Source organism: Molothrus ater, chromosome 4, assembly GCF_012460135.2.
Source record: "Molothrus ater isolate BHLD 08-10-18 breed brown headed cowbird chromosome 4, BPBGC_Mater_1.1, whole genome shotgun sequence".
In the NCBI taxonomy this organism is placed as follows: domain Eukaryota; kingdom Metazoa; phylum Chordata; class Aves; order Passeriformes; family Icteridae; genus Molothrus; species Molothrus ater.
This window is the reverse complement of record NC_050481.2, coordinates 21,373,664-21,400,087: the sequence shown is the minus strand read 5'-3', so window position 1 is coordinate 21,400,087 and position 26,424 is coordinate 21,373,664. Positions and strand designations below refer to the sequence as shown.

General features: G+C 39.1%; 1 protein-coding gene across 5 annotated transcripts in view; it reads right to left on the bottom strand.

The window, feature by feature from the left end:
• The window catches only part of PDLIM5 (PDZ and LIM domain 5), a 126,577-nt gene that overhangs the window by 52,614 nt on the left and 47,539 nt on the right, over window positions 1–26,424 (bottom strand). For 3 of the 5 annotated variants that reach the window (XM_054514687.1, XM_054514686.1, XM_036382460.1), the window contains exons 4-5: window positions 3,639–3,681; window positions 2,012–2,379 (exon numbers count right to left, since the gene is read on the bottom strand). In XM_054514687.1, coding sequence (XP_054370662.1) covers window positions 2,012–2,379; window positions 3,639–3,681 — 411 coding nt within the window. The remainder of the gene's footprint in view (window positions 1–2,011; window positions 2,380–3,638; window positions 3,682–26,424) is intronic. The other 2 variants (XM_036382461.1, XM_036382462.1) reach the window with 2 other exon arrangements.

Here is a 26,424-nt window from a genome sequence, read left to right as displayed (position 1 = left end):
TAGTTTATAGATGTCATTGATACCATTTTCAATTGGGAGATATTCAGGCATCATTGCAGAAACTTAACTTTTATAGGTAAAATTAAGTAGTGTTGCAGCAGACCAATATAACCACCTTAGTGGGTTTGTCCACTTGTTTTTGTTTTAGGACTGCAGGACACTTAGCCAGCCCAAACACAATATTGTAAGAAGGACTGCAAAATAAATTAGGTTTTTACAATTCTGAAATGTTTTCAAACTTTTCTAAACTAGATCTGCAAGGCTGACAGTGAGACAGGGATTTCTTCACCTCTCAACTGTGATTATTCATCCTCCTTGATGTATTATTCATCCTCTAAGTGAGGTAGGGCACATAGCAGTGCTCACCCAGTCATCCCATCTTGATTGTAAAGTGCTTACTCTGTGCCTGCAGCACTTCCTTCCAGGAGACTTAATTTTGTTGCTATTGTTCCTCTTTTTCAGTACTAATTGCTGCTTTTGAATACTCCTTACACAGTTATTTGCTAAAACAGTATTCCTGGAAAGATAAGAGAGGGTTTGCCAAGTTTATTCAACAACTGCACCAGCAGTGAGCAAGTCCTTGGGATCTCTCAATTTGAACTCACTTTTTGCAGAGTGGATTCCTGCCATCATCTGTTTAAGAAAGGGCTGGAAGTTCACCATGGCTACAGTGCAATATAAAATGCATACGGGCTGCATTATGAGTCCACACATGGAAAATATTCATACTACAACATAAAGGGAGTAAGTACCTAAAGAAGTAGTTTTTTTTTACCCCATAAGAAACTCAACTGAAACTGCAATTTAGTCAGTATTTTAGTTAGCATGGATTTTTACCTCTCTGTAGGGTTCTTCATATACTTTCTATACTGAGAGAATATCAGAGAAGAGAGGCACAAGGCCTATTCTTCCAGCCCCTTTCTTTTGTGGGATGGGAAATAGTAACCACAGCTTTTAGCTTTTAAGCCCAGGTTTCACATTCTTAAAACTGAAACCTACAGTTCCAATCCTGCCCCTTTTTATTACTTAATTCAGCTGCTGGTCACAGAGGCCAACTGGCATGGGACTGCTCATGCCCAGCCTCCTCCTCTCACCCAAACACAGCAGGCACTGGGAACCAGTCCCTGAGGTGCTACAGCTCCCAAACTCTGCCCAGGAATTTCTAGGAGAGTCCAAAGCAACCCCAGGCAAAATCTTGCTGCAGGTCTGAGTTCCCAGGACTGCTGGTGGGCTCAATTTTGTTTACTAATCTATTGTTTACTAGTCAGATGCTACACTAGATAAAGCCTTTTATGTCTCTAACAGTCCCTTAAATGTTCAGTCTCTGATGCCCACTTCCACATAAACAATTACCTGAATAAGGAAATTACTCATGTTTTAAATCTGCATAGCTTGTTTGGGGTGAAGGTCAAATTTAAAGTTGAGGTATTTATATTATAGCACTGCAAAAAACGCGCTTAACCCCATCAGCTTCCTAGAAAACATCTTAAAGCTTCTCCTGTGTTGTGCAGAGAATTAGTGAGATATCTGTCTCTTTGCCTCCTTTCTGGGACCTTTTTCTACTGGTTCTGCCAGGGTCACGGTTGTTCTTCCAGAGTGTCTCATTCCCAGCCATCACAGAACCCACTGATCCTTCTTGACAGACTGCTCTGCATTTTTGAGTGCCTGCTGCTTTCAGTCACTGTATTGGGTGTCAAAATACACAGTGAGATTGGACATTGAAATTAACACCAGGCTTGTTGTAAGGTCCAGAACGTGGTGATAGAACACATCATGTAAAGCATTCCACGGTCCTTGTTCAATTTAGCCGTGACACTCTATAAACTGACATGTCACTCGTGAGAAAAACCATCACCAAAAGTCTAGCTGGGGCCCTCTGAAGCATCACTTCTAAAATAATTTCTGAGGAGTAAACAACTCCTCTGAGCTGCGTTTTCCTTGGCCCTCAAACAAGCCCGGCTTTTTTCCTGTGAGGAAAGACCCTCACAGCAAAAAAAGAAATCCCACCTACCCATTTTGCTGTTTACTCTCCCCCTGGTTCTCTCTGCCTCCTCGTCGCGGCCCCTCGGCTGCGTCCTGGGCGCCGTCGGCGCCGTGCTGCCGTGGGACAGGAACTGCAGGTTTAGGAGCGGCCGGCGCAGGCGGCCAGGGCTCAGCGTTAGGCTTGGCGTTAGCATGCACTCCAGGCGCGGCACACGCGGCCGACGCCTGCGCCGGCGTGAAGGCGGAGGACGGTGATGGGATGGAGGTGACCTTGGAGGAGGTTACAGCTCCAAACGGCCTCGGTGTCTTATTGAAAGCCACGCTGGCTGTGGCAGTGGCTTTGGGTGCAACAGCAGAGGCAATGGGCACAGGCTTAACTACTTCGGTAGGTTCTGCCTATGTGGGATGAAAAACAAAACAGAGACACACAAAACCACGCCAAACGCATGCACATTCCTCAGCAGGGATTTTTAGCTGCTCTTGGGGCAGATGACCCACCTGGCGTGAAGCACAGAAGCAAGCTTTACCAAGAGTGCAGCCAAATGTATGGGAAAACAACCTGAGCCGTGCATCTCAGGAGAGGGAATGATCCCAACATGCACAATCAATATGGAATTCCACAACGCTAGCTCCTCTTGGCATATCCAAAACAGACACTCCACAAATCAAACTCACAAGAAACTGAAAAACCGCTCTGTTGCAAAACCCAGCGGGTAAGTCATGTGGGAAAAACCAGAGCTTTGTAGAAAAATCCACACTCCATGTCTCAAACCCAATTTGAGATATGCACATTCCCCATACACAAATATGGAATGTGCAAGTGTTCACACACTGATCTGCTGCTAAGACCTTTAAGAGCAGAACGAGAGCACACTGATACTCCCCAATGTCTCCACACACCCATGCCAGATAATACACTCAAGAAATCTGATTTTTTTGTTTGCTTGGGGTTTTGTGCTGGGAACTATGTTTTAACATTGTTGTCCCCAAACCAGGGGCCTTTAAAGGTCATGGTCAGCAGAACAGTAATATACTACACATTAATTATGTCCACTGGAGAGGCTTTTCAAGTACAGGCTATTTATAGGTATTTTCAAGCTTGCAAACAGCATTTTTATCAGAAAGAGGGTTTTGAAACTGTTGCATAGAATAAAAAATTAGAAGAACTCAAGAACAAGTAATTGTCCAGGGCTTTAAGGAACGTGAGGGGACTTGTTCTCTGAAATTGTAGTATTTGGATAGGTTTCTCTCAAATACCAGAAAAGATTTCAGTGTCCATTGAAATAAACAAATTTCCACAAAGAATTTTAAAAATCAGTGCTGAAAAAATTCTACCTGCTTGTTTCTCTCTTAGGTACAGAGGGAAAACACTAGCAAAATCTTTAAAAAAAAAGGTTCCAAGAATTAGAAAATAATATTTATTCACCTTTTTATTTTTTCTTTTTGATAATCATTTCCAGGTCTCTCTATTCTTTTTCAGGAGGGGGAAAAAATAATCAAAGATCCAAATGATTCAGTACTCTCAATGTAACACATGGAAAACAAACATGTTATACTGAAAGTCTGAATGCCAGTGCTTATCCTCAACAGGGTTTGACAGATGGGTAACAGTTAGTGCCACATGCTACATTTCTTGGTTCTGATGATGAACATACCTTTGTCACATGAAAATGATCAGGTTTTTGTATAGAAGTCACTCTGGAAAAGAGAAACAAACATAAACGTAAAAAACTAATTCTTTAATGTTTAAGCATTTCACTGTTCTACTCACCACATCCACCCATACATACATAAAATATTTAATTTTGTTTCCTCTATAGGAAACAAGAAGTATTCAAGTTAAATCTACAACACTGTTGTTAATGCAACGAAAAGGCAAAACTGAACTGAATTAATTTCAGATACAATGTTAGAAGTCTAGCATCTAGCATTAAGTACTATTAGATTTATAAACTCATAATTCTATATCATCACTTCAGACTTCAACTCCAATCTGCTTTCTGTTCTTCATTCTTTCACAAGAAACTGTCAAGTAATTCCACAGCTCTCGTCAACAATCAGTCTATCAGTATTTATATTTTAAATAGTGCATAGCCCATACACAGGCCTAAAACAGAGCACTTCCTTTTAGAATAACACAAATCCTCCCAAAGAACTTGGCAAGTTAAATAATATAAAGCTTTTTACACAGTCTCTGGTTTTCAAAAAATAAGATTATTGTCACGACAATTCTATAGTAGATGTCAAAAAAAATTTCTCCCAAACAATGGGCACATTGAGACTACTTTGGGGGGGTGGGAAGGAAAGGAAGTATGGCAATGAAAAGGATTAAGTAGATAAAGAATTGAGAGATTTTGTTATATCTAAATTGAAATGGCAACATGTTACAGGTAAAACATCTCATTCAATTGGGTGCTTTTTTTTCAGATTTGCATATACTTACTTATATGCAAAAATACACACACATGCACTAAAATAAAAAAATATTAAAAACCCAGCAAAAAATCTGATACACTAACATTTTGTTTGCAAACATTGCTGCTGGTACACTTGAGTGTTTTCATGCTGTTCTCATAGAAAATTGGATTTTTGACACATCTTCTGAATACAGGTTTGGAAAACTGCAGCTGGGTTCTTATTTCCAAAAGACAATTTGCTAGGGAGGGAAAAATGTTAATTTAACTGGAAATCAGCTTACAGAGGCTACAATTTTAAAACCACTTCTACTATATAAACCAGCTTTTCAGTTTTTACCAGAAAAGCATGGATAGCTACAATTGAATTAGGCACACTTGTTACCTTTAACAACTCTTTTTTTATTTTCCATTTTGTCCTCTTTTTTCTTCCCCTTAACTATTTTGTTCACAATGTTTATTCCTTCCCTCAAAGTCATTTGGCCCTCAGACCTCATCAGATCCCACGAACAGGAATCCTGATGCAGAATCAGTATCTACCTTCCAAATAGGGAAATATATATAATCCAGGTGCCATGCTGACAGGAGGGAGGAAAAAAAATTAAAAAGAAAGAAAAAATAAAGGAAAAAATGCATAGCATGAGAAGATGATGTTCTGCACTTGGCCTTCCTCACTCGTGCACGGCTGCCGACACACATTATGTCCACATCAACAGCAATTCTCAACAGAGAGCGGGTTTTGTCTGCTCTGGGGAACAGGTCCCTTCTCCCCTTTCCCACAGAGTGTGCAGCCTATGAAAGCCTGACCTTTGGCCTTCCACAGCACTGGGGTGCATCATTAATCACTCCAAATTGCAGAGTTGTCAATTTGCAGCAACAAAAGCGACAAGAAGGGAGAAAATAATGCCAATACATATGGAAACATTTCTGTCTTTTTTAAGACTGTCTCTACCTTAGGTACACTTGTTCATTTTTAATACAGTAACTTGAAATGTGTTATGTATCTATTAAGCTGGACCAACAGGAAGAATTAGGAAGATACTGACTATTCAAGCCAACTACCATATTTCACACTTGAGAAAAAAATCTTCCCTTCGCTAAAGCTGGAATTTGTTTAAGTCACATAAAAGGAACATATTTATTTTTCTTTGTTTTTTACACAATAACAAAATTTGAGCTTGCAATGGATTACACTGCCTCTATACTCATCAACACAGCGCTGAGCAAAAATTATTTTATGCCACTATTACCAGACGACTGGAAGACATACTTTTCAAAATTCATCTTCAAAAATATCATACAAAAAGAAAAAAAAGGGTGGGGGGAAAAAATCTTGATAACGAAAATGTTCATGATGTTCCTTTCAAACAGACAGACAACATTTTCCCCACAAACATACTTGAACCAAGGACATCAATTGTGTGCCCCAGACATGCTTAAAAGAGTTTAACTTGGCCTTGTTGACTTCAGCCCATAATCAGACTAAAAAAATCTGTGATTTATCCCATATTGTAAAAGGAAAATGCTCACCCAGCAAACTGAGCCACCAAGATCATAATGTGAAAAATGTGTGGTGGTTAGACAAGACAGTACAAAAGGAAATGCACACTTAAATTGAAAAGGAAAACACATCCAACACACACGTTTAAGAAAATTCTTCCTTCAGGGCTATTTCCCATAACATTTCCATAGATACCACTGAACTGCACAGCCAAAAAGTAATTAAACTGCAGAATCATGCATATTCCTTAGCTGTTGGCACTTCACTTGCCACCTAGCAATTAAACATATTAGGATTTCATGCAGGTTTGGTCCCATTGAATGCATGAATAACTGATGATAAAGGTTTTCAGAGTGAGATGACACACTTGCCCTGTTACTACTTACTAGAAAGCAGGATGGCTTGAAGCATGGTATTTTCTGAATGATTTAAAACTAGCAGTTCAGCATATTAGTTTATGCAATACTTTCAATAACATACAAACAAACCAAAGACATAAGAGCTCAGTATTTAGGCTTATTATAAACAACTCACACAAAAGACCTTGGCAAATGATTGCTGTATCAAACTTCATAAGAATTATTATAAACAACAAAAACAGACGCTGCAGTCATTGCTTACTGACAAACTATTACTGAAAATCAAAGTGTACGATTTTTTGCACAGCTTCTACATCAGTAATTTCTTTTTTATTAGAGGAAAAAAAAACCAGCTATATTTAGCTTGTGTAAACAGCTCATTTTGACCAAACATGATTAAATTTGCTGTATAAACATACCACAAGACAATCCTCTCTGATGAATACTTTCATGACATTTAATGTAATTCAAAACATTCCAACTTCCAGAGCAGCCTTATTAGGAAAATGAATTAGTCCACTCTTGACTGTAAGCAGTAGGCCCAGCAAAAACTATTCATTCTTTAAATTCTCCTATTATGCATTCATTTTCCAAGTATTTCACCCAGTTAAAAAAAAAAAAAGAAGACACAAGCATTTTGACAGAATCCTTCTATAGTTACCAGTAAGTGGAAAAACACACTATTAAAGCTAAAACTACAGTTCTTCATGCTACTGCAGTGAGTACAATTTGATACACCACCTCCAAAGACCGCTCATCAATGGCAGCACTGTTATCTCAATAATCAACATTATGGAAGCAAACCCTCAGCCACTAAACCCCTAAATCTTCATTGAACCTGGAATCCAAAGAACACGTCAGAGCTGTCTCTACTGAACGCCATTTAAAGCCCCATCATCCCCCACCCATTTAAACCCCCTTAGTCAGGGGACTATAACGTACCCATAACTTGAAAAGCAGATGAAGGGGAAGTCACAAGAAGGTAACTGTGCTTATATGAGCCCTTCTATAAACAAGGGGAACACACAACTCTGGTACTAATATAGCTGCTGTGTTTGCTGTCTTGGTATTTCTGCAACCAGAAGGATTGTTCAAACTCTTGTGAAAAATACAACAAGAAGGTGCAGCACCTTCAGTGAGTAATAGAATCATCCAGGTTGAAAAAGGTCTTTAAGATTGAACCAAGCCATAAACCTAACACTGCCAAGTCCACCAAATGAAGTCAATGATGGAAAACTTCCTCTGAACTTTGTTGTTCTGAACTGAACCTTTCTAACAGAAGGATGGAAAAGAGGAAGGATTCCCTTCCTGTCTCACATCCTGCCCTTCCAATTTTCAAAACTAACTCCTTCTTCCTAGCTGGTGAATCATCAGGAGACAAGTTTTGGCAGCAGATGCTACATCCTTGAAAAGCCACTGGTCAGATCTTTCTTCTGAAAACCTGAATTTTTCATGGTCTTGCCACTGTAGTCTGCAGTTCTGTTGGTTATCTTAATTTTACTTCAACTGACAGGGGAGAAAGCTAAATAAATTTTCTTTCTGTAAATTAGCCAACTCGTAGAACAAAGATGAGAAGCAGAAAGCATTTAACATATATAACAAGCCATGACTTTCACTAGGGGTTATCTGAATAAAAACAAACATAGACATAATTTAAAGCACAGAAAAAGGAACAATCCAAATATATTTATTTTATTCCTTAAACACAAGCCCCTTCTCCGTCACAGACATAATATTTCTTAGCAATTTTGCTCTGGCTCACAACAATAGAAGAACAGGAAAATTGTTGAGCTTGCTTCTTGTTGCAACTTACACACCCTCCAGAAATGGTTTCCTTGCATACATTAGTACAAAAACATACAACTGTGTTTCTCACAGTTTTATAGAGGCACACACTGCCCCAGGCAACATCACTTGGTACATCAGCACTTCAGCAATCTTGCCAGGGCAAGCATCTGTGGCTTTGAGATAGCAAACCTGTTCAGAGCCCAACACATGGAAAAGCAGAGGCAGCAAGATTATCATTAAGTAGAACTCAATGAAAATTGGAATCTATTGCAGTCACTGCAAAAAAAAAAAGAGATTTCTTTGCTTTTTGCCTTAAGAAACAGCAATGGTTTCAAATCTGTACTCTGGTCATTGTGGTTGCTAAGAGATGGCTGTCAACATTTTGTTTCATCAGTCATTCCCTTTCTTCTAGTTTATTGTGCTAGCTTACATTTAGTTGAACATACCAAATTATGACAAATAGTGTTAATTACAATCAAACAACGGAAATGTCAGTGCTGCAGCACCCAGAGGTGGTTGGGCACTAGAACAGAGCTAGTTTGTGAGTCACTCTCAACAGATGCTACACTTTCCCTAAGTTTAAAAGGGGATAAATTAAAAGAACGTGTGTTAATTTGGTTTACACTATAGCATACTTCACATCCTCATAGTGTGCCTCCCCCAGCACACCAGGGCACAATGAAGCACTAGGTCAGGTAAAAGAAAGAAAAGTTATGTTCTTGCTTTTCTGGCTGCTTGATAGTTGGCCAAATCAAATTTAGGTCTCTCCTCTTAAATTTAAATAAGGTTTGTGATTTCATCATTATGTGTTAAAATAAACAGTGCTGATATTTTAGGAAAGAAAAAGGCTGCCCTCTGCTCTGGTATTCCTACCCACAAAGGCTTAGTTGTTTTTAAGACCTCCCAAAGACAACTACTCCTCATAGTCTCATTCCTGTGGTCTGTGGCAACCCTACCAATACATTTGTAAAGAGAATTTAAGTGCAGGCAGATAATATTTTATTCTATTACAGCAAAACCAAAACCAAACAAAAAAGCTAAGGAAAAAATACCACGGAATTTATCTCACTTACCTTCTGTCAGAGGTTTTTAAAAACATGTTTTTTGCTTCCAGGAAGGCAGAAAGTTTAGCAATCTGGAGTTCCCATTTATGGCTAGCCCTGACTAGGAGAGCACATCTGTACACAGCTGTCCATGACTCCCCCAGTTAAAGCCTGGACAGGTAAAGCACCCCCAGTACCAAGTATGGCCAATGCCTGAGAATCCTGTACAGCAGATTGCTGCCAGTTGTCTTAGAAAAGTCATAAAGCAGCCTAGATACACGTGGCAGCTCAGTATGTCTAAATAATCAAAATGATTTTTATCAGTTATGCCTTGCTATACCTACATTTTTCTTTTCTTTAAGCCTTCCTAAAGCTGTCTTGCTAAATAATAGTATTGACATAACAGCTCAGTGCAAGTGACAATATAAAACAATTAAATCTGGTTTTCTAATAAACTATAATTTACACGTTTGATTTTCTTTATTAGTGCTTATTAGACAGTAATTTTAACACAGCAAGCTACCTTTTAAAAACAGACATCTTAAAGAAAAGCATCGGTCTTAATAAATTCAGATCTAGTCAGTCCTCCAAAACCCTTAAAAAGAGGGCTCAGCTTCACATTGACTTCAGTCTGTCATCAAATCTAAGTAATAATTTTAAAAATTCAAAACTAAGCACTGAATTATTTTTGCCAGTGCTTTTCACAATATGGTGACTAATGTTTAAATTACCTCCTTTTAAATTACCTCCTTTGTTTAAATAAACTCGAAAGTGTAGTCATATCTATTTTAACTGGAATTTCACCACAAACAGCTCCCCAATCCCCAACATGTCCTTATTTGGTTTTTATTTTTTTCCCTTAAGCACATGTGTGGGAATGAGCATTTTTTCCTCAAATGAAGAATCTGGCAATTTAGAGAGCTGTTAGTTTATATTTTACTTCTTCTGGGAACTAAGAACACCTCTCCTCTACAAAGCAGCTCACCCATTTATCACTTCCAGGAAGTCTGAGAAGGACAGTGGAAGTGTAATTATCCAAATGGGATGAAAACTCTTTCTGAGGTGTCAGGCAGCAACAGCAAAGAGCCCTGTCCTTCACTAGGTCAGCAGCATGGGAAGCAGTGTCACCCACTCAGATTCTAAAAGTCTGACAAAATCCCAGCTGTCTTACCACCTCCTGCTTCTTCCTGACTTCAGGTGATACAAGGAACAATATGAGCAACCTAATAATTCAGCTTTTGAATTTCCATCTGTGGTGTTTCAAGCTGTGCATCATCCTAACTACAATATGCAGACATGTGGAGAGCCTACCACAACTGCATGGCTGTTGGAAACCACTGCTCCAGAAAAGCCAGGGACATGGCAGTAGTCACCCATAAAGAAAGATAATGATAATCTATTTTTGAAAGGATAAACTCATGCTTGTTTTAATAGGACACGCTATGGGTTCAGTTATTTCCCATTAAGGTCAGGAATACCATTAAGCTTTCGTCTGACTTCTCAGTGGGACCCACCAGCAAACCAGTCAATTTTCTTTCTCTCTCAGCCTCTCAGACACCTCTCTTCCCTCCCATGACACCCCAGAGCAAGGGACGAATACTCATCCTGAAGGTGCACAAGCACAAGACCTGACTGGCAAAGTGTGACAAAGGCTGTCAGGGGCCTTCCCACCACAGGGACTCTGCAGCCAGCTGGTCTGTAGCTGGACATATAAATCTGGTCGTAAACAGAAATCCAATTCGGCTAAGCCCAGTTCATTATAGAAAATAAATAAATCCTGTGGAGATTCTCAGTTCAGTCGAAGAGAATTCTCCCAGGCTTCAGGCCTAGGAAACTTAGAGAAGAAGAATGAAAACAATTATTATCTCTCTTTCTGTTCATGTTGTTTATAGATATGTACCTTCAGAGGGTGCTATTCATAGTTCAATACTGTGAAAGGTTTTTACTTTGAGATCAATCAGATTTCACCTTAGCCATCCTGGTTATAAAAGGACACCACCTCTTAATAAAGGATCTCTTTTTCACCTTCTGAACCATGGAGTCATTTCATCCATCCCTGACTCAACAGCGTCAAAGTCCCCAGGTGAGCAATGCTAAGATAGATTTGTACCCAAAGAGAGGACCACCAGCCAATCCCATTCAATCCTAAATGCAGGTACAGCATTGGCCAGCAAGCTGGGGGTGCAGAGACCCCAATCAATCAGTTATCCATGTGCAGGAATTCTGAACCCCTCTATAAAAGGGAGTGCCTAACAATAAACCCAGTTGTTTGCCACAAGATCCTCAGAGTTCTGTCATTGCTGTCTCCAACCAACGACCTAATGTAATACCAGCACACACCTGAGCTAGCCCTCATTGCAGCAGATGTTTGGGGGGCTCCCACAGGCCATTCCCAAAGGGAAAACCACCACAGGTAGCACTGGCTGTGGATAGCACAGCTGAAGCACTAAAAACCACATGCCAGAATTATTACTGTATCCATTTAATGAGCATGCACTTGCCAGAAGCTGTTAACTTTTCCACTACAGACTTGCTTTTCTTGCACTTTATCATTTCCATGTATTGTTTATATGGTTATATATTTAAGGTCATTGGCTTAGCAGCATGTATTACAGGTCTAACATGCTGAGAAAAGCTATTTATGTCTCAACATAGCTGTCTGCTATAGTTCTAGATATCTAACACTTCAGTTTGGCAGTTTTCTTGTATTTTCCTTTCCTTTCAACTGTGTATCAAGACCTCAAGTTAACCTGTCCAACACGTCTCATCATGCCTTCAAGGGAGAGAGAAGTCAAAGATGAACTGTCACACTATGTGCTGCAGCTGGAAATTATTTTGTTTTCTGCAAAAGCTAAGCAAGAAAGCAGCAGAGACCTTTAACAGCTCATTCCAGCAGTCAATAAATTGTCCAAGGACCCAATTATTAAGTGAAGGTGCATAAAGCAAAGTGCTGTTATTCTTCGGCTGTTTGCAACAATCATGCAAGAAGAAAAAAATTAATAAGCCCACCTGACTCCAACTGATCTGACTAACTATGAAGTTTTCCTTTCCCACCATCTAGTTTTTGAAAAAAAATACCTTTCATTTTCTCAGCTCAAAATACTTAGTGGGTAACAGTCACAGCACACTTACAGCATAAGAATTAGAGTTGCTTTTGTGGGCAGCTAATCACTGATGGAAAACATCTGATCATCACAAAGCCTGTTGAGATCTGCCACAATGCTGCAAACATTACTTTCATCTTGCCTCATAGCCGAAGTGAGTAATATTTGACAGGCACAGTATGTGTTTTTATTACCTCATAGGGTTTTGTGCCACAGACATGACTTTCTACTGACAATATCCTGGAATTTATTAAAGGCAGTAATTATTCAAAAAATTGTGTGGAAAAAAGCCCTTAAAACAGTGCAGCTGTGAAATTCAGCTCGTACTTGGACACTCAACTCTGCAGCTACCACTCACTTTGACATGAGGTGGTGCAACAGATACATATCTAGTTTAACTCACAGTGGTGTTACCCAATTTGTATTTAGCAGTTTTTCAGACCTCTAGAAAATACTTTATACCTGAAAACCTGTCTGTTTTTCCCAGCATTACTGAACACCCCATCTTCCTTATACTGCTATGCTTTCATGACCCTATCGCTATCTTTCAGGAAGACATTTATTTTCCAAACAGCCAATCATTAATTTATTCTCATTTTACTGTTTACTAGAGGAAGGTGGCAAGAGCTGATGAGTCAGGACACTAAAATATTGATTCTCAACAGCTGAGAACTTGCATGGCAGAGGACAGGTTTTATTTAATCAGTGTCTCATTCTTTCCTGCACGCTGAAGCTTGGGAACAGTTTATCTAACAACACTTGTCAGTTCACTTAATTCTCTAAGGGTTTTTTCCCTATTCTTTACATCCCACATACAGAGAGGTGCAAAACTAACTATCTGAGCTTAGGAAAATAACCAGTTACCTGCATAGGTACTAAATACACTATGTGGCCAGCTCAGGCTAACTTGAACTATTTTCAGCATATGAAGGGCATAGCCCATATATAAACCATGTAAGCTTCTTTTAATCCATTTAGAGACAACTGTCCCTTGACAGATCACCACGTATCCTTTTATAATTAAAGAATGCCTGCAAGTTAGCATCATAAACCATGCATGTTGGAGAGATGTGTTTTTCAAAGGAAAGCAACAGGTGTGGGGCGTAGTCTGCAGTGGGAAAACAAAAGTGTAAATAGAGACAAGTAACATTATTCATGGCACCCAAATAATGAGATGAGTGTTTATGAAGGAAAAAAGGACACAGATTACACAGCTGCCTGAGATAAAATGAACTTGGGCATCCTTAGGTCAGGTAAGCTACCCATACTTTATCATATTTTGACCCACTAGGAACCCAGAGGAGAAAAAATAGTGAAAATAATTTTCCTATTCTTAATGTTGTTCCTGTCAATTTTCAGGAGATTTTAAATAAACACTATCAAGCATGTCCCACAGTCCAGATAACACCAAATACAATCCACCCCACCCCACTTTCTGAAAAAGGGGACAAAAGTGTCTCTCTCAAATATATTCACATGCTATTCAAATTCGAAGATAAGGAGAGTAATATTTTAAGAAACGTTTAAACTTTCCAAAATGCAAGCTTTTCCATTTATCTGGACTTGGCCAGGAGCGCAGGAAGCACCACTGCTGACGCATTACTGCCGAGCAACTGCCAGATCCCAAGGCTACTTCAGGTTCTGGCAAGTAAACCAACAGGACTTTAAAAACTTTTTGATCAGAATACTTTTGGACTTGGGTCAAATTTCTTCAAGCTCACTATCTTTCTGGCAGTCTCACTAGACTGTTGAATTTGATGGACATTTGACTTAACCCTAGCACAAGACCCTAAAAGCATCAGCAAGAAAGCTCAGCCTAATGTTTGCAGAGGATCATTGTTTCACTGAGTTTCTGAGATCTTTCTAAAAACACTTATCCTTACGTAACTAGTATAGAGAAGAAACAAAAAATAAAAGATCAGTGTCCCAAAGCACTACAGACAGTACAGTTATGCAATTCTCAGGAAGCTTTTAATCAGGGTCTTTGTAAATTACTAGCACAGTCAAAACCAGATCTGTGTTGTTGCGTTCCTTAGGAAATTACAGTGCACGCAAAGCACATCAGACTTGCAAAGCAAAGCTCCCCGCACCAATACAGGCTTCTCCTGTATTTCCTAGCTTGAGACCTTGACAGCTTTGCTCTTGGTCTCCTTTGTAGGACATAACTTTCTGCAGCTGAATCAGAGGCTGCTGAAAACTTCCTCTAATAAAAACGCCAAGGGAAAAACAAGACACAAGGCAGCATGATGACAACAACAATGACAAGACTGGTTTCCATCACAGTGAAAGAATTTTGTCAACTTCATGTTCCAGTCCTCAAACATTCACTGGCACAAAACATGTCTCAGCAACAGGCACAGAATAACATTTGCTGTTACTACAAATTGTTTTTATAGCTGCATACTGGGATGAAAGCAGAGGCGAGAGCACTCCTGGCATTCTCGTTTCCATTTTGTAAATGGTTTGCTACCATGTTATGCTGGACATGAGGTGGCAACACGTGCCTGCAGCCCAGAGAGCCAAACACGTCCTGGGCTGCATCCAGAGCAGTGTGGGCAGCAGGGGAGGGAGGGGATTCTGCCCCTCTGCTCTGCTCAGACCCCAAGGGCAGGGCTGCATCAGCTCTGGGGTCCCAGCACAGGAAAGACATGGACAGGGATTGGGTCCAGAGGAGGGTCACCAAGACAATCAGAGGGATGGAGCATCTCTCCTATGAGGAAAGGCTAAGAGAGTTGGGTTGTTCAGCCTGGAGAAGAGAAGGTTCCAGAGTGGCCTTACTGCAGCCTTTCAATAGCTGAAGGAAGCCTACTAGAAAAATGGTGAGGAACTGTCTACAAAGGTAAAGGCCTTAACCTGAAAGAGACTAGTTTTAGACTGGATATGAGGAAAATTCATTACAGAGCTTGGAGCCAGATCTTTAAGATCCTTTCCAAGCCCAGACATTCCATGTACTTGTGTAGCAGCACTGTGTGTTTTGCAGATCCAGCTAAGGCCTGAAGGGAGGCAGCAGAACTGCAGCATATTAGACACACAAGCACCATGCAACACTTACAGTGGCATTTGTTTGCTCTGCAAAATCTGTGTTAGCTTATTTTCAGACATGTCTGTGAGCCTCCTTATATCATGCACTCTCTTAATAAAATATAATCAGGGACTGATTTCAGCAAATGAAAGCATCCCAAATGACTCTCTGTATCCCACCCCAAAAGCACGCATTTATACCCATGAGTAATTTGGACCAAATACATGTAATCTGGGGCATGAAGGAGTTTTAACAGCTGCATTGCTCTGATGCAGCTGTTCACAATTACTGACATGTGTTGCAATTCTGATTACTGTGTGTTTAATCTATATATAAATGCTTTATTTTACTACTCAAAAGCTTGGCATTTAGATGGTATCTGAAAGGCTTCAAAACTGATGTCTGCCTGTGATGTCCCAGCTGGCGATTTCAAAGTGTGCCAATAGAATTAAAATGTCACCAAAGATCATGCTACTGAGGTATCTGTGCTATTTTAAGAAGTGAAGATAAACTGTGGCCAACTTCAGATTGTTTCTTTGAGTCTTTCGCTAAATAACTAGAGACACAGCTTTAAAGAAATATGCAAGGTCAATGGCATCCCAATTTACATGCTAGCTAATGAGCCCCTGAACTTTCAGAAAGGTATTTGTATGGGTTGCACAGGTTAAACCAGAAATGGGTAGAGCGGTTTTACTTGAGAGCGTGAATGGCAAATGCCCACCAGTCACATGGAAGAACTTACACACTGTTTCAATGATCACAAAAAAAAAAAAAACCAAAAAAACCCAACACTTATGGGGAGAACATTTTAATTATTTACCTGAAATATAAGAGCTTTGAAAGCAGTGGCTCACTGACTGCAGAAAATATTAGTTACAAACAGTTGGAGGCTGTTGTGATCATCCAAATTATTTTTATATGGATGCTGCTTTACTAAAAGATATCGTCTTAGCAAGCCATGGGGAAAAGTGCAACTTCACATTCTACTACCTGAAGGCATCTTTTCATGGCAAGTAAAGTCATGGGTCTCAGCTGCTTCCTACAAGAATCTTTAGGCATGGAAAGGCATAAATTTTTAGGCATGCACTTCTTGAGTGATCTCTTTGGACAAAGATGAAAAGCTCAACTGTTCAGACATCTCTTAATAACGCATTTACGTTAAGCAGACCAATGACCAATACAATTTTTCTTGGCCCAATTGCTATCTTCAAGAGGAAACATCCACAAACAAGGAGGAAAATAAGTCACTGACTCGTGAAAGACTTAAGATTTCTGCAGTCTTTTGCAAAAATGAGGAAACATTTCTACACAGTCCTGAAAAATATTGTGTGTTTACACAAGGTTTGGGCTACCATGGTTTGGAAACCAAGAAAATAGTGCCAGCCACCCTCTGGTCTCCATAGGTGATGTTCCATAATCATCTTCACTCCAGCAGCCGTATGCACAAAGCCTGATTTTTGGAGAGCTCTCACCAGGGCTGGTCCTCACCTACCCAAAACTTTCCTACAGGCTCAACCAGCCCAAGAAGCACAGCGTTTGAAATGACTGACTACAAGAACTCTCTAATCCCACACTGAAAGACTTCCATATCTACCATCACAGAAATCTGATCACCTGGGTCCTGCCCATTTTTGCCAGTTTTTCCTTTTGCCTCTCTGCCTGACCATGAGCAATCTACAGTGATCTAAGGCAGGGAATAGCATTACACCATTAATGACATGCTCTGTATCTCCTACTTCCTTTTTTACTTACCTACACATGTAGCAGCTAAGTCTGACAGACCCTCTTTAGGAAGAGCACTTAAAAGAAACAAACAAAAGCACCACAAACAAGCAAACCCCACTCAGACTGACAGGCAGGAAAACAAATGCTGAAAATGTCAAGAGGTAATTTAATTCAGTGACTAATCATGAGACAAGTTTTCCATGGAGTTTAAAAAAATACAAAACCAAACAGCAGGAACATGGTGCATCATGAGAAGAATCGGATGAATTCTTCACATTTTCATGAATAAAATCACTGGGGAGAATTATACAATGAAAAGGATAGTCAAGAGTAAATATCTAAAGTTTGCTTGCCCTCATACTTCCTTTTAGCCTCACCCACAGTGTGCAGCTATTATTAACAAAGGGTCATTCTCTAAGGCTAATGTATGGGAGGCAAAAAAACTCCTCCTTCTTCCTCAGCCAAGAAAACCATACTGATCAAAATAAAAGGTGCAATTTTAAAATAAAAATAAATATTAAATTTAAATAAAAATAAAAATTACATCCTCACAAAAACCCGCAAACAATTTACAATCTTTTTCATCTCTCTTCTGCAAAGAAAGAAAAAGCAACCAGAAGGAATAGTTTCAGAGTGTCCTTTAGTCAGTTCTTGATCAACAATGTGCTCTGTCTGCTAATTACTTGTTGATAGCAGAAGCAGTTCAGGTCCAGCCCTGCAAGGTATTATGTTTCTCCAGGAAGGCTGATAAATGCCTCAAGCTCCATTATCTTTTATAGCAGATTGTGTCTTTCCCATTAAATAAAGAACCCTTTTTTCCTCCACATCAAGAGGAATTCAAAACTTTATAACCATACATTATCCCAAAATACATTTGTTCTTTCTAGTATAAAAAAGAAACAGACATCTAAATTATGAATCCATCCTTCCTACCAAGATAAATCTACCAGATTCAACCAGTTCATGATTTCCCTGACCTTCCCCCCAACACCACTCATCAGCTTTTAAATTATCAACAATAACATGGAATTGATTCTACTTCCACTCACCTCACTGTGTTGGATACCATAGGTTTTGTAAGCAACAACTACATAGTGTATTGCAAAAGTGCCTAATCTCAGTGGCTAATGTAAGTAAGGATCATTTCTTTCTGACTAAAAGAAAGAAAGTGACTCACAGATTTTATTAATTGACATAAGATATACTGAAATTATCTGGATCCTAAATAAAACCGAACCCTAACATCTTTTCATGAAAGTGGCTAAAAGTGCCACTTATATGAAACATCTAATTCTTTTCTCCCTAGTTTCATTTCCTGCCAAAATACCCTCTATATGGTAACTGAGATTTCATATTGATTTTTTTCTTTATTGTTGTTGTTTTTAAACCACAGTGTTGTTTATCTGAGTTGTGCTGAAACTTGAATTTGCCCCAAGTTCCATGTAAGCCCCTCTTCACAGTACTGTGCCACCTGAGTCTAGCAGCCCTACCACAAGGGAAACTTCCATCTGCCCTTGCTCCAACTTGCTTAAATTGCACTAGGAGCTTTCTTCTCCAGCTACCTTCAGCCAACTGCAAAAGATACAAAAATCCCATAACCATACTCTCTATGTAATTAAGTTATTCAAAACTGCTCTCTTTATAGGCAGCTCCAAGAGATGCAACACACAAATATTAGTCCAGCGTTCACTTAATCTCAAGTAAACGGAGCAGTCACTTATGAGTTAAGAAGATTTTGTGGAAAATGACTGACTTGTCCAGTCATCACCTTCCTGCCAAGACTTGGAAAGGAGATAACTGGCAACTCTTTCAGTCAATCGTCTCCAAGATCAGTATTGACAGCAGGCACACTTAAAAATTTCAGTACTTGAGAGGCCTTGAATGGAAAATATTACACATTTTAGTACTTGCAAAACCTGTTATACATTATATTTAGCCCAGTACGTGCATTTTAGTGACTCCTGTGTCACTGAGACTTATAGTCTGCTCATGTGGAGGGATTTTGTATGTAAAGGAAAAATAATCTGTTAGGAATCAAGCAGCATTAGTTACCTCTGAAGTCACTGTCCTCATTAAAACTTTGGCTTCCTACACTCTGTAATACATTTTAAGAATGCATACTACATTCCATTTTTTTGCGTAGCAGTTTAGGATAAAGTTGGTCTGTCTTATTGACAGTATAGTATCCAGTCAATAAGACTGACTGACCAGGTTTGGCCATTTTACCTACAAAAGACATTAGGTGTTAAAAGTCCTTCCCCCCTATAATGAAACTCACATTACTTTTATAATCCAATCCCTTTTGCCAAGATGGTCTCTCTAACAGAGCAGCAGTCATTCACAGGTTGACCAGAAACAACAGACTGGGCCAAAGAAGCAATCACCCAAAACAACTGCCACTCAGAAAACCCATTTAACTATTTGGTGAAGAGTTTATTCCAAACAGAAAGCAACATGAAACATCAGCTTCAAACCAGTCTTAGCTGCTGACGTAGATTCTCTATAAAGTTTGTGTCTCTCAGACAATGACTTATAACCTCTCACATTGCACATTTATTTTATTTTAGAGACTTTGTCTTCAGCCACACCCACATAAATATGGCATCAAATTTTCATGGGCTTTTGTTGTTTGTTTTGTTGGGGTTTTCCAAGTTATATTCAAATTGTGTCTTGGCAAGAGTTTGAAATGTGAGGAAATTGAGGCTTGCCAAAACCGTGGGAAAAAATACTCAGACATCATAAACTCAGAAGTTTAAGGCATTAAGAAGAATATCAAAGATTCCAAAATATGAAAGCATATAAATCTGTTGTAAATTTAAATATAAGAGAGATTGAAATGATTTGCAGATTTCATGTTAACAGACAAACTCTGCTCAGCTAAAACAGCCACAGGAATGCTGGAAAAAGCTAAAGCTTAACACACACCAGTGTTTTTACAAAGTACGGATCAAACACTGTTAGCATCAAGTGTAATTAAGCCTAAACTGAGAAAATATGCAAGAACAAGAATAATTTATTCCATTTATAAGATAAGTAGATGTCACTAAGTAAAAACAAACAATCCAGGTTCAGTTCTGGTTCAAGCAGTCACAAGTCCCTCGCTGTATCTACGAGTTCCATTTTCAGAATTCACACAAGTGAAGAAAACTGCCCAGATTTTTATGTGGAATTATTACCTAAAATGTTCTTCAGATATTTCAATAGCTTTTTTTTTTTTATTTCATCTCTATACATTTAATGCTACTTTTTTTGTTGTTAAATTCCCATGGACTAGGACCAAAGGCAAGTTTTTGTCATCTTTTATCCTTGGAGAAGAGATCTCATTCAGCACTATGATCCAACCCTAACATCTCTGTGCTGCAGATGTGCCACTTCTGCTAACACTGTCCTTACTTGAAAGACTCCTAATTCTTTGAAACAAAATATTCTTACTGACAATCGCTTCCCAGCTTCTCTTAACATCCCAACTCCCACTTCTCAGAGCTCCTTGAAGCTGGCAGGAACACTTCCCTTGTGTTGATTAGTTGCCTTGAGGTTGGGGAGAGGAGGACCTGACATCTCCAGCAGCAGCCAGTGGTGTTGGGTCATGTGCAAGACAGAGGAGGATTGCAGCATAAACACCAAACAAATGCATCAGGTTGAAAGGGCAGTTGGTAATTTTTATGAAGTTGAGATAGGGTCTCTCAAACGTCCTTACTCATCACAAGAAGGAAGAGAAACTACTTTCTGAGCACTTTTTGGGCAGAGGCTGCAGCACAGGACTCCACCAGAAGCACCATGAGGTCAGGAGGAAAGCATGTCCTCTGGGCCCCTGCCCCAGCAGGGAGCCCAAGTCCTTTCAAGGCCAGAAATTGCTGCATCTCCATGAATGAAAGAATGTGCACATGAGCAACTGAAAAGACAAAGGGCTTTTTTTTTTTTCCTGGTGGGAATAAGGATTCAGCTGTGACTAAACTGAAGTGTCAGATGAATCCTAAAGACTTCCTGTCTCAAACCACAAAGATGACAAAGGTTCAGATCTGGCACACGTGCTCCCAAAAGCAGAGAGGGTGCACAGAATTAAGGAAAGAAAACTGTCTGTCTTTCTGCCTGAACAACTCACTGTGAATTACGTAAAAGTGGGCATACACTGTGCACCAAAGCTCGAGGAAAGTTCCATTTGGGGGGCAAAAAAAAAAATCAGTGTGAGAGAATATTTTTCATCTACATACAGCAAAAACACCTCAATGTTGTTAGCCTGAGACAAGAATTATGTTGATAGATACATGGAACAACGCCTATAAGACCCCAGTTTAATTATTAGTTACAAGTGTTTATGATAATCAAAGCCACATGTCTTGTGTAAGCACCCAGGTTCTCACCATGCAGGTGTTTACAAGGCAGGGTTTAGTTCTCACTCCCCCCTCATGCTGAATCATCGGAAAGCAGCCACAGTGGGTCTGGATACCAGACTAACAGGTTCACTGATACAATACACAGACAAAGCAATCCCTACTGGTTTTAATTCTCTTGTTATTTTTCAGGCTGAGTGTTCAGTCCAGAACGCATCCACTGAAACACATCCTATTCAGTGTCAAGCCAAACACACCCTGCCGGAAAATGTGAAGCAGTGGAGATGTTAAAAAAAAAACACATACCAATTTATACACAGCTCTTTGTTAGTCAATCACCAGGAGGCAAAGCTAGATTTCACTTCTAATACTGAACTAACAGCAGCATTAGAAGATGAAAAACTCGGGTCTATTTTACTGGGCTGTGGAACTCTACAGTGTTTCATTGGAACACTCAGGTGCACACCTTTCATCAAGTTTTACTTTGTTGTAGGAAACTTCAATTTGGGAAATGAAACCTATGTCCACTCCAAAACGAAAATACTGTTTAACAGTTGAAAGGATCTACATCAAATGTAGCAGATCCCCATCATTAACAAAACCTAAAAAGAACTGCAACAAGCAGCGTTTGCCTATGGGGCTCTTAACAACAAGAGAATATTCGAGGGGAATTTGTGTTCCCACAAGAACACAAACTTTATTTCACAAAGAACTAAGCAAAAATGACTGGTAATAGTCATCCCTGATTTATCATCATGATACCTTATTTTTCTTAGTATCTTCTACTGAAGCCCTCAGAGCCTCGATGGCTATCAAGATCAGATCTGACTATGTGAAAGGCAAATAAAGGTTATCTCCTTAAGAGGAAATGTCTTAGTTTTAGGAAATCAAACATTAAAAGCCAGCCAAGTCTGCTGCAAAAACAGAAATGGAACTAAAAATTTAAAACCTATGCTTAACCACTCCATCAGTTCTGACAAATAAAAATCCACCTGATATAGTAAGATCAGTAATGGAGGACATTTTGCAAGTAATAGAGCATTTTAAAACAGCTGTAAACAGCTGCTACCTAGAGCAAGTAACATTACTAGAGAAATATGTTTTTCTACATTACGCTGCAGTGTTTATGGGATTTGGTGACCGTCACCATGAATACCACGGAAGTCGATTAGAAAATAAGGAAATGAAAACCAGAATTGCATCAAAGGCCTCCTGGAGAATATTACTTCATTAAAATCACTTCAAATGAAACAAAATGTAACAAAAACCTAAGAATATCACTTTTCTGATGGCTTTCTGTAACTCATTAAAGAAAAAAAACAAACCTACACTCCCCTCTGGGGATTATCTATAAAAGGGAGGAAAGCAGTAACCAAGAGAGCTTCCTGAAACACAGCTATGAACCTTTTCCTCAGAAAAACTAAAAAGCAGGACTTAGCCAGGAAATCACACTAAGAGCAAACAACATTGCTTTCTTATCAGTCTTCAAAATCTGAACTATTCCACAGCTCCACGTCTGCCCTTTTCTAAAACAAACCCAAACTGAATCTCAAACCAATGCCCCTTCCTCCCCACCCCCAGAAATCAAGAGATAATGACAAGTAAAAAGTGCCTGGATTGTTCTTACACAGCCACAACAGTCTTGACAACAGTGGCACAGTCCAAAGCACCTGGCATATAATTGCCACAGAAAGGTTGACTTAAAACTGCACTGTCAGTGGAGACTTCTTTGCTGTCATGTAGGAAGTTGGCACTTGTACCTCTTAAGCAGAATCTTTATTGTAAATAACAGTGATATTGATAGTCAGCAAAATTAACTCCTGTGGTTTTCAAGAGGTTTTTTTTCAATCTTCACATTGAAAGTTACCTTAGTTGTGTTCCTACCTTCCTAAAATACATATATTTAATGTTTGGGAAATACATTCAATCTACTCCTTAGAAGCATCTATGTTACTAAAGGTCTCTTTAATATGGGGATGTTTGAGCACACATCTCATGTTCTGCTTACACCCTTCAACAGCAATGAGAAGGCTTTGCAACATGCAGAATATAAAGTAACACCAAGTTAAAGGGGTTTCCAAGCTGGAAAATGCTGTTAAGTAACAGTCAGACTCATAGTAACACTAGTCACAACCTCACTCAGCCGAGATGTTTTCTGTATTAAATTTCTGCTTGCAAATGTTACTTCTTGCTTGCAGCAAAGAGCATAGGAACCGAACAATGTGGAGTTCATTAAGCAATTCCCTGCTGTCCATAGAAATACTCCTCAACTCAGTCTTGGTTTTTTTTTTTTTTTTAATTCTGTAAGACAGGAGAAAGCTATTGGTATTTCAGCAAGTTACTCTAAATCACAAGCAGTCATTTATCATTGTCCTATCTTTCATCCAGTAGACAAAGCACTGCAAACCCATCCTCACCTTGCATGCTGAGGCACACTGTCCATCTAGCACATGCCAAAATCAAGTAAGATTATTTCATTTCCAGATACTTGCTACTGAATTATGCCACTTCAGGAAAAATATATGTGAATAAACTTCACTGCTCCTGTCTTCACAGACAGAAGTCAATTGTGTCAGATCTAATCAGAATACAGATTTATTTTAGATTTATAATAGAGTGAAAATAGGCTTCTAAACTACTGTACATCTAAACATCAAGCCAAAGCTATTACCTTTCTAATGATCTGCTTGTGTAAAGCCATGTTTTTTGCACTGCACTTTTTTGCTTTAACAATTTAATCTTTGTTTCCTAAAATCACCATTATGCATCAGAGTGGTTTCATCCCTATAGCAGAACTATAATGGAAGGCAAGTATTTTCATATTCATCTTAAATATAGGAATGAAAGAAGGCAATCTATATAATAACAAGATGTGATCAGCATTTGTTTTTAGGCTAATCCCAACATATCTGAAAGATATGCATTGTTTCAGGCTTTAAAACAAACATCTATAGGGTCAGCAAAATTACTACAACAAACAAACACAAAAAACCCCACAAAAACAAGCAAAAAAGCCACAAACCAACCCCAACTTTACTTCCTTGTCTGAAAACAAGTAGTATTTTTAAGAAATTTGTCAGACATCTGTGCTACGCAACAGTTTGTATAAAGCAATGGCACAGATGTTTCTCACTGGATAAGGCAAAAAAGCAAGATGACTAATTAAGGCACTTGAGGTACCACTTGATCCATTGCAAACAGATGGGAACTTCCAGGATCCAAAACCTTCCTCCCTCTATTTTCACAAAGGACTCTCAGAGGCAAACCTCCACCAAAATCACTTACTACTGTTCAAACAATGATGCCTCAATTTATCTCATCCCCAGCTTTTTATCAGCTTCTGCTGATTATAACATCTGAGCTACTCTCCCAGGCAACCTTATCAACCTTTATTCCATCAAGGACTTGTACTGTGAGGGTAGGAATTTGAAAATTTATCCCAAATTGAACTTACAGGCTCTCCGGTTGTGAGAGACAGTTTCTTGATGATGGCCTCCTCGTTTTCACACAAAAGAAGGTGACATTTTTAAATATCCCCCTAATCTGACTGCCCTTGGTTTAACCCACCATGACATAATTATGTAGACAAAACCTCAAAAACATAATGGTAAAATGGCTGCAATTGCTGCAGCTCAGAGGTGATATTTTGCATTTCCCTGGTGGCAAACAAACTAAAAGTAAAATGAAAACCAAAAAAACCAAAACACCAACATGTTAATGTTTCTTCTTGAACCTCCCTTTGCTTGATTTTCAATTTCCTGAGATGGTATTAACTATATGGGGCCAGAGGGGAACATACCTGAAATTAAAAGTGAAAAAACATCTTTAAACTTAAATTTGAAGGAAATATTTTGATGTTCAGTAAATAGCAATCTGCCTTTAGCACTTGCCATTGTCCACCATCTATATCTACTACTGTATTTATGTTCCTATGCTACTTACAGCAGCAACCTCAAGAAACTGCACAGCCTTTAGAAATCTTCTGCAGCTCTAAAGATTGCCAGCAAAACTCTAAAGTGCACAATGTGAGAAAGGCTGCTATTACTGTTGCTTAACTCGTCCTCAGTCCCACCCATTTTCCTGGCAGATGGGTAGGTATCACCCTGTACAAGTCACTGAACTCTTGTTTTTTACCCTGCAACCTTCCACTTTGATCCCAGCAACTCTCCTTTGAACTTGCAAGCAAGCCTTTAGTTTGTTGGATTCACTTAGCTGCAGCATGTTCTGTGGTTCATCTAATTGCTACCTGACCAGCAGCAAAGTGCTACATACAAGACAGCTCTGAATTTCAGCTGGAAGCAAGAGCTGTACCCTTCCATTTATTTAGTGTGTGGGCAGGCTTTCCAAAGGCATGGCTTAGCTAGCTAAACTTGCTCAGCTTCTAAGTTAGGAGCAAAAGGTTCCTACCTTGCTTCCAACAAGTGCATAGATTTATACAACAACCTTTGGATCAAAAAAAAAACCCAGCATCATTCATTAGCTTTGAATTCTTTGGACAACATTTTAACCCAATATCACTTAATTTCAGAGCAAGATAAAAACAGGAGGACTTAAGACAACTCAGCTGACTGCATTCCAATGCACAGCACAAAAAGTTCTCCAGGGTTGTTTGAAGTCTCACCAGGCTCCATTGAGCATGCTACCTGGAACAGCTGCCACCTCAAAGCTTAGTGACCTGGCTAAACAAGAGAGGGGAATGTCTGTTTGGGAGGCACTGTTTTTCATCTAGTTATGTTCAAGCATAATCACTGAAAACTAGTATTCATGATTGAAAGTAGCAAACTAGCCTTGGGGAATAAGTTGCCAAAAGTTTTGAGTAGCATTTGAACTACCAATATAGTTTGTTTACATATGCCAAGCCATACTGCCTCAACTGAGTTCTGTAAGTTTTCTGTGTCTCAACTCTCTCAATTAAAAATAAATTATTTCCTTAATCATCCAGCATTTAGTGCTGACATTCCTGAAACAAGTTACAAAAGAATTAATATTACAAAAAGAATGACAGCAAAAAAAAACAAGTTTTCAGATTTTGAAAAAATTACCTGGAAGCTGTGGTGTCTTTCAACCAACTATTATTGTCTCTGTTTAACTGACATAGGACAATGAAGCTTCTATTTTTCTAAAAAAGTAAATCACTGCAGAACCAAGCTGAAG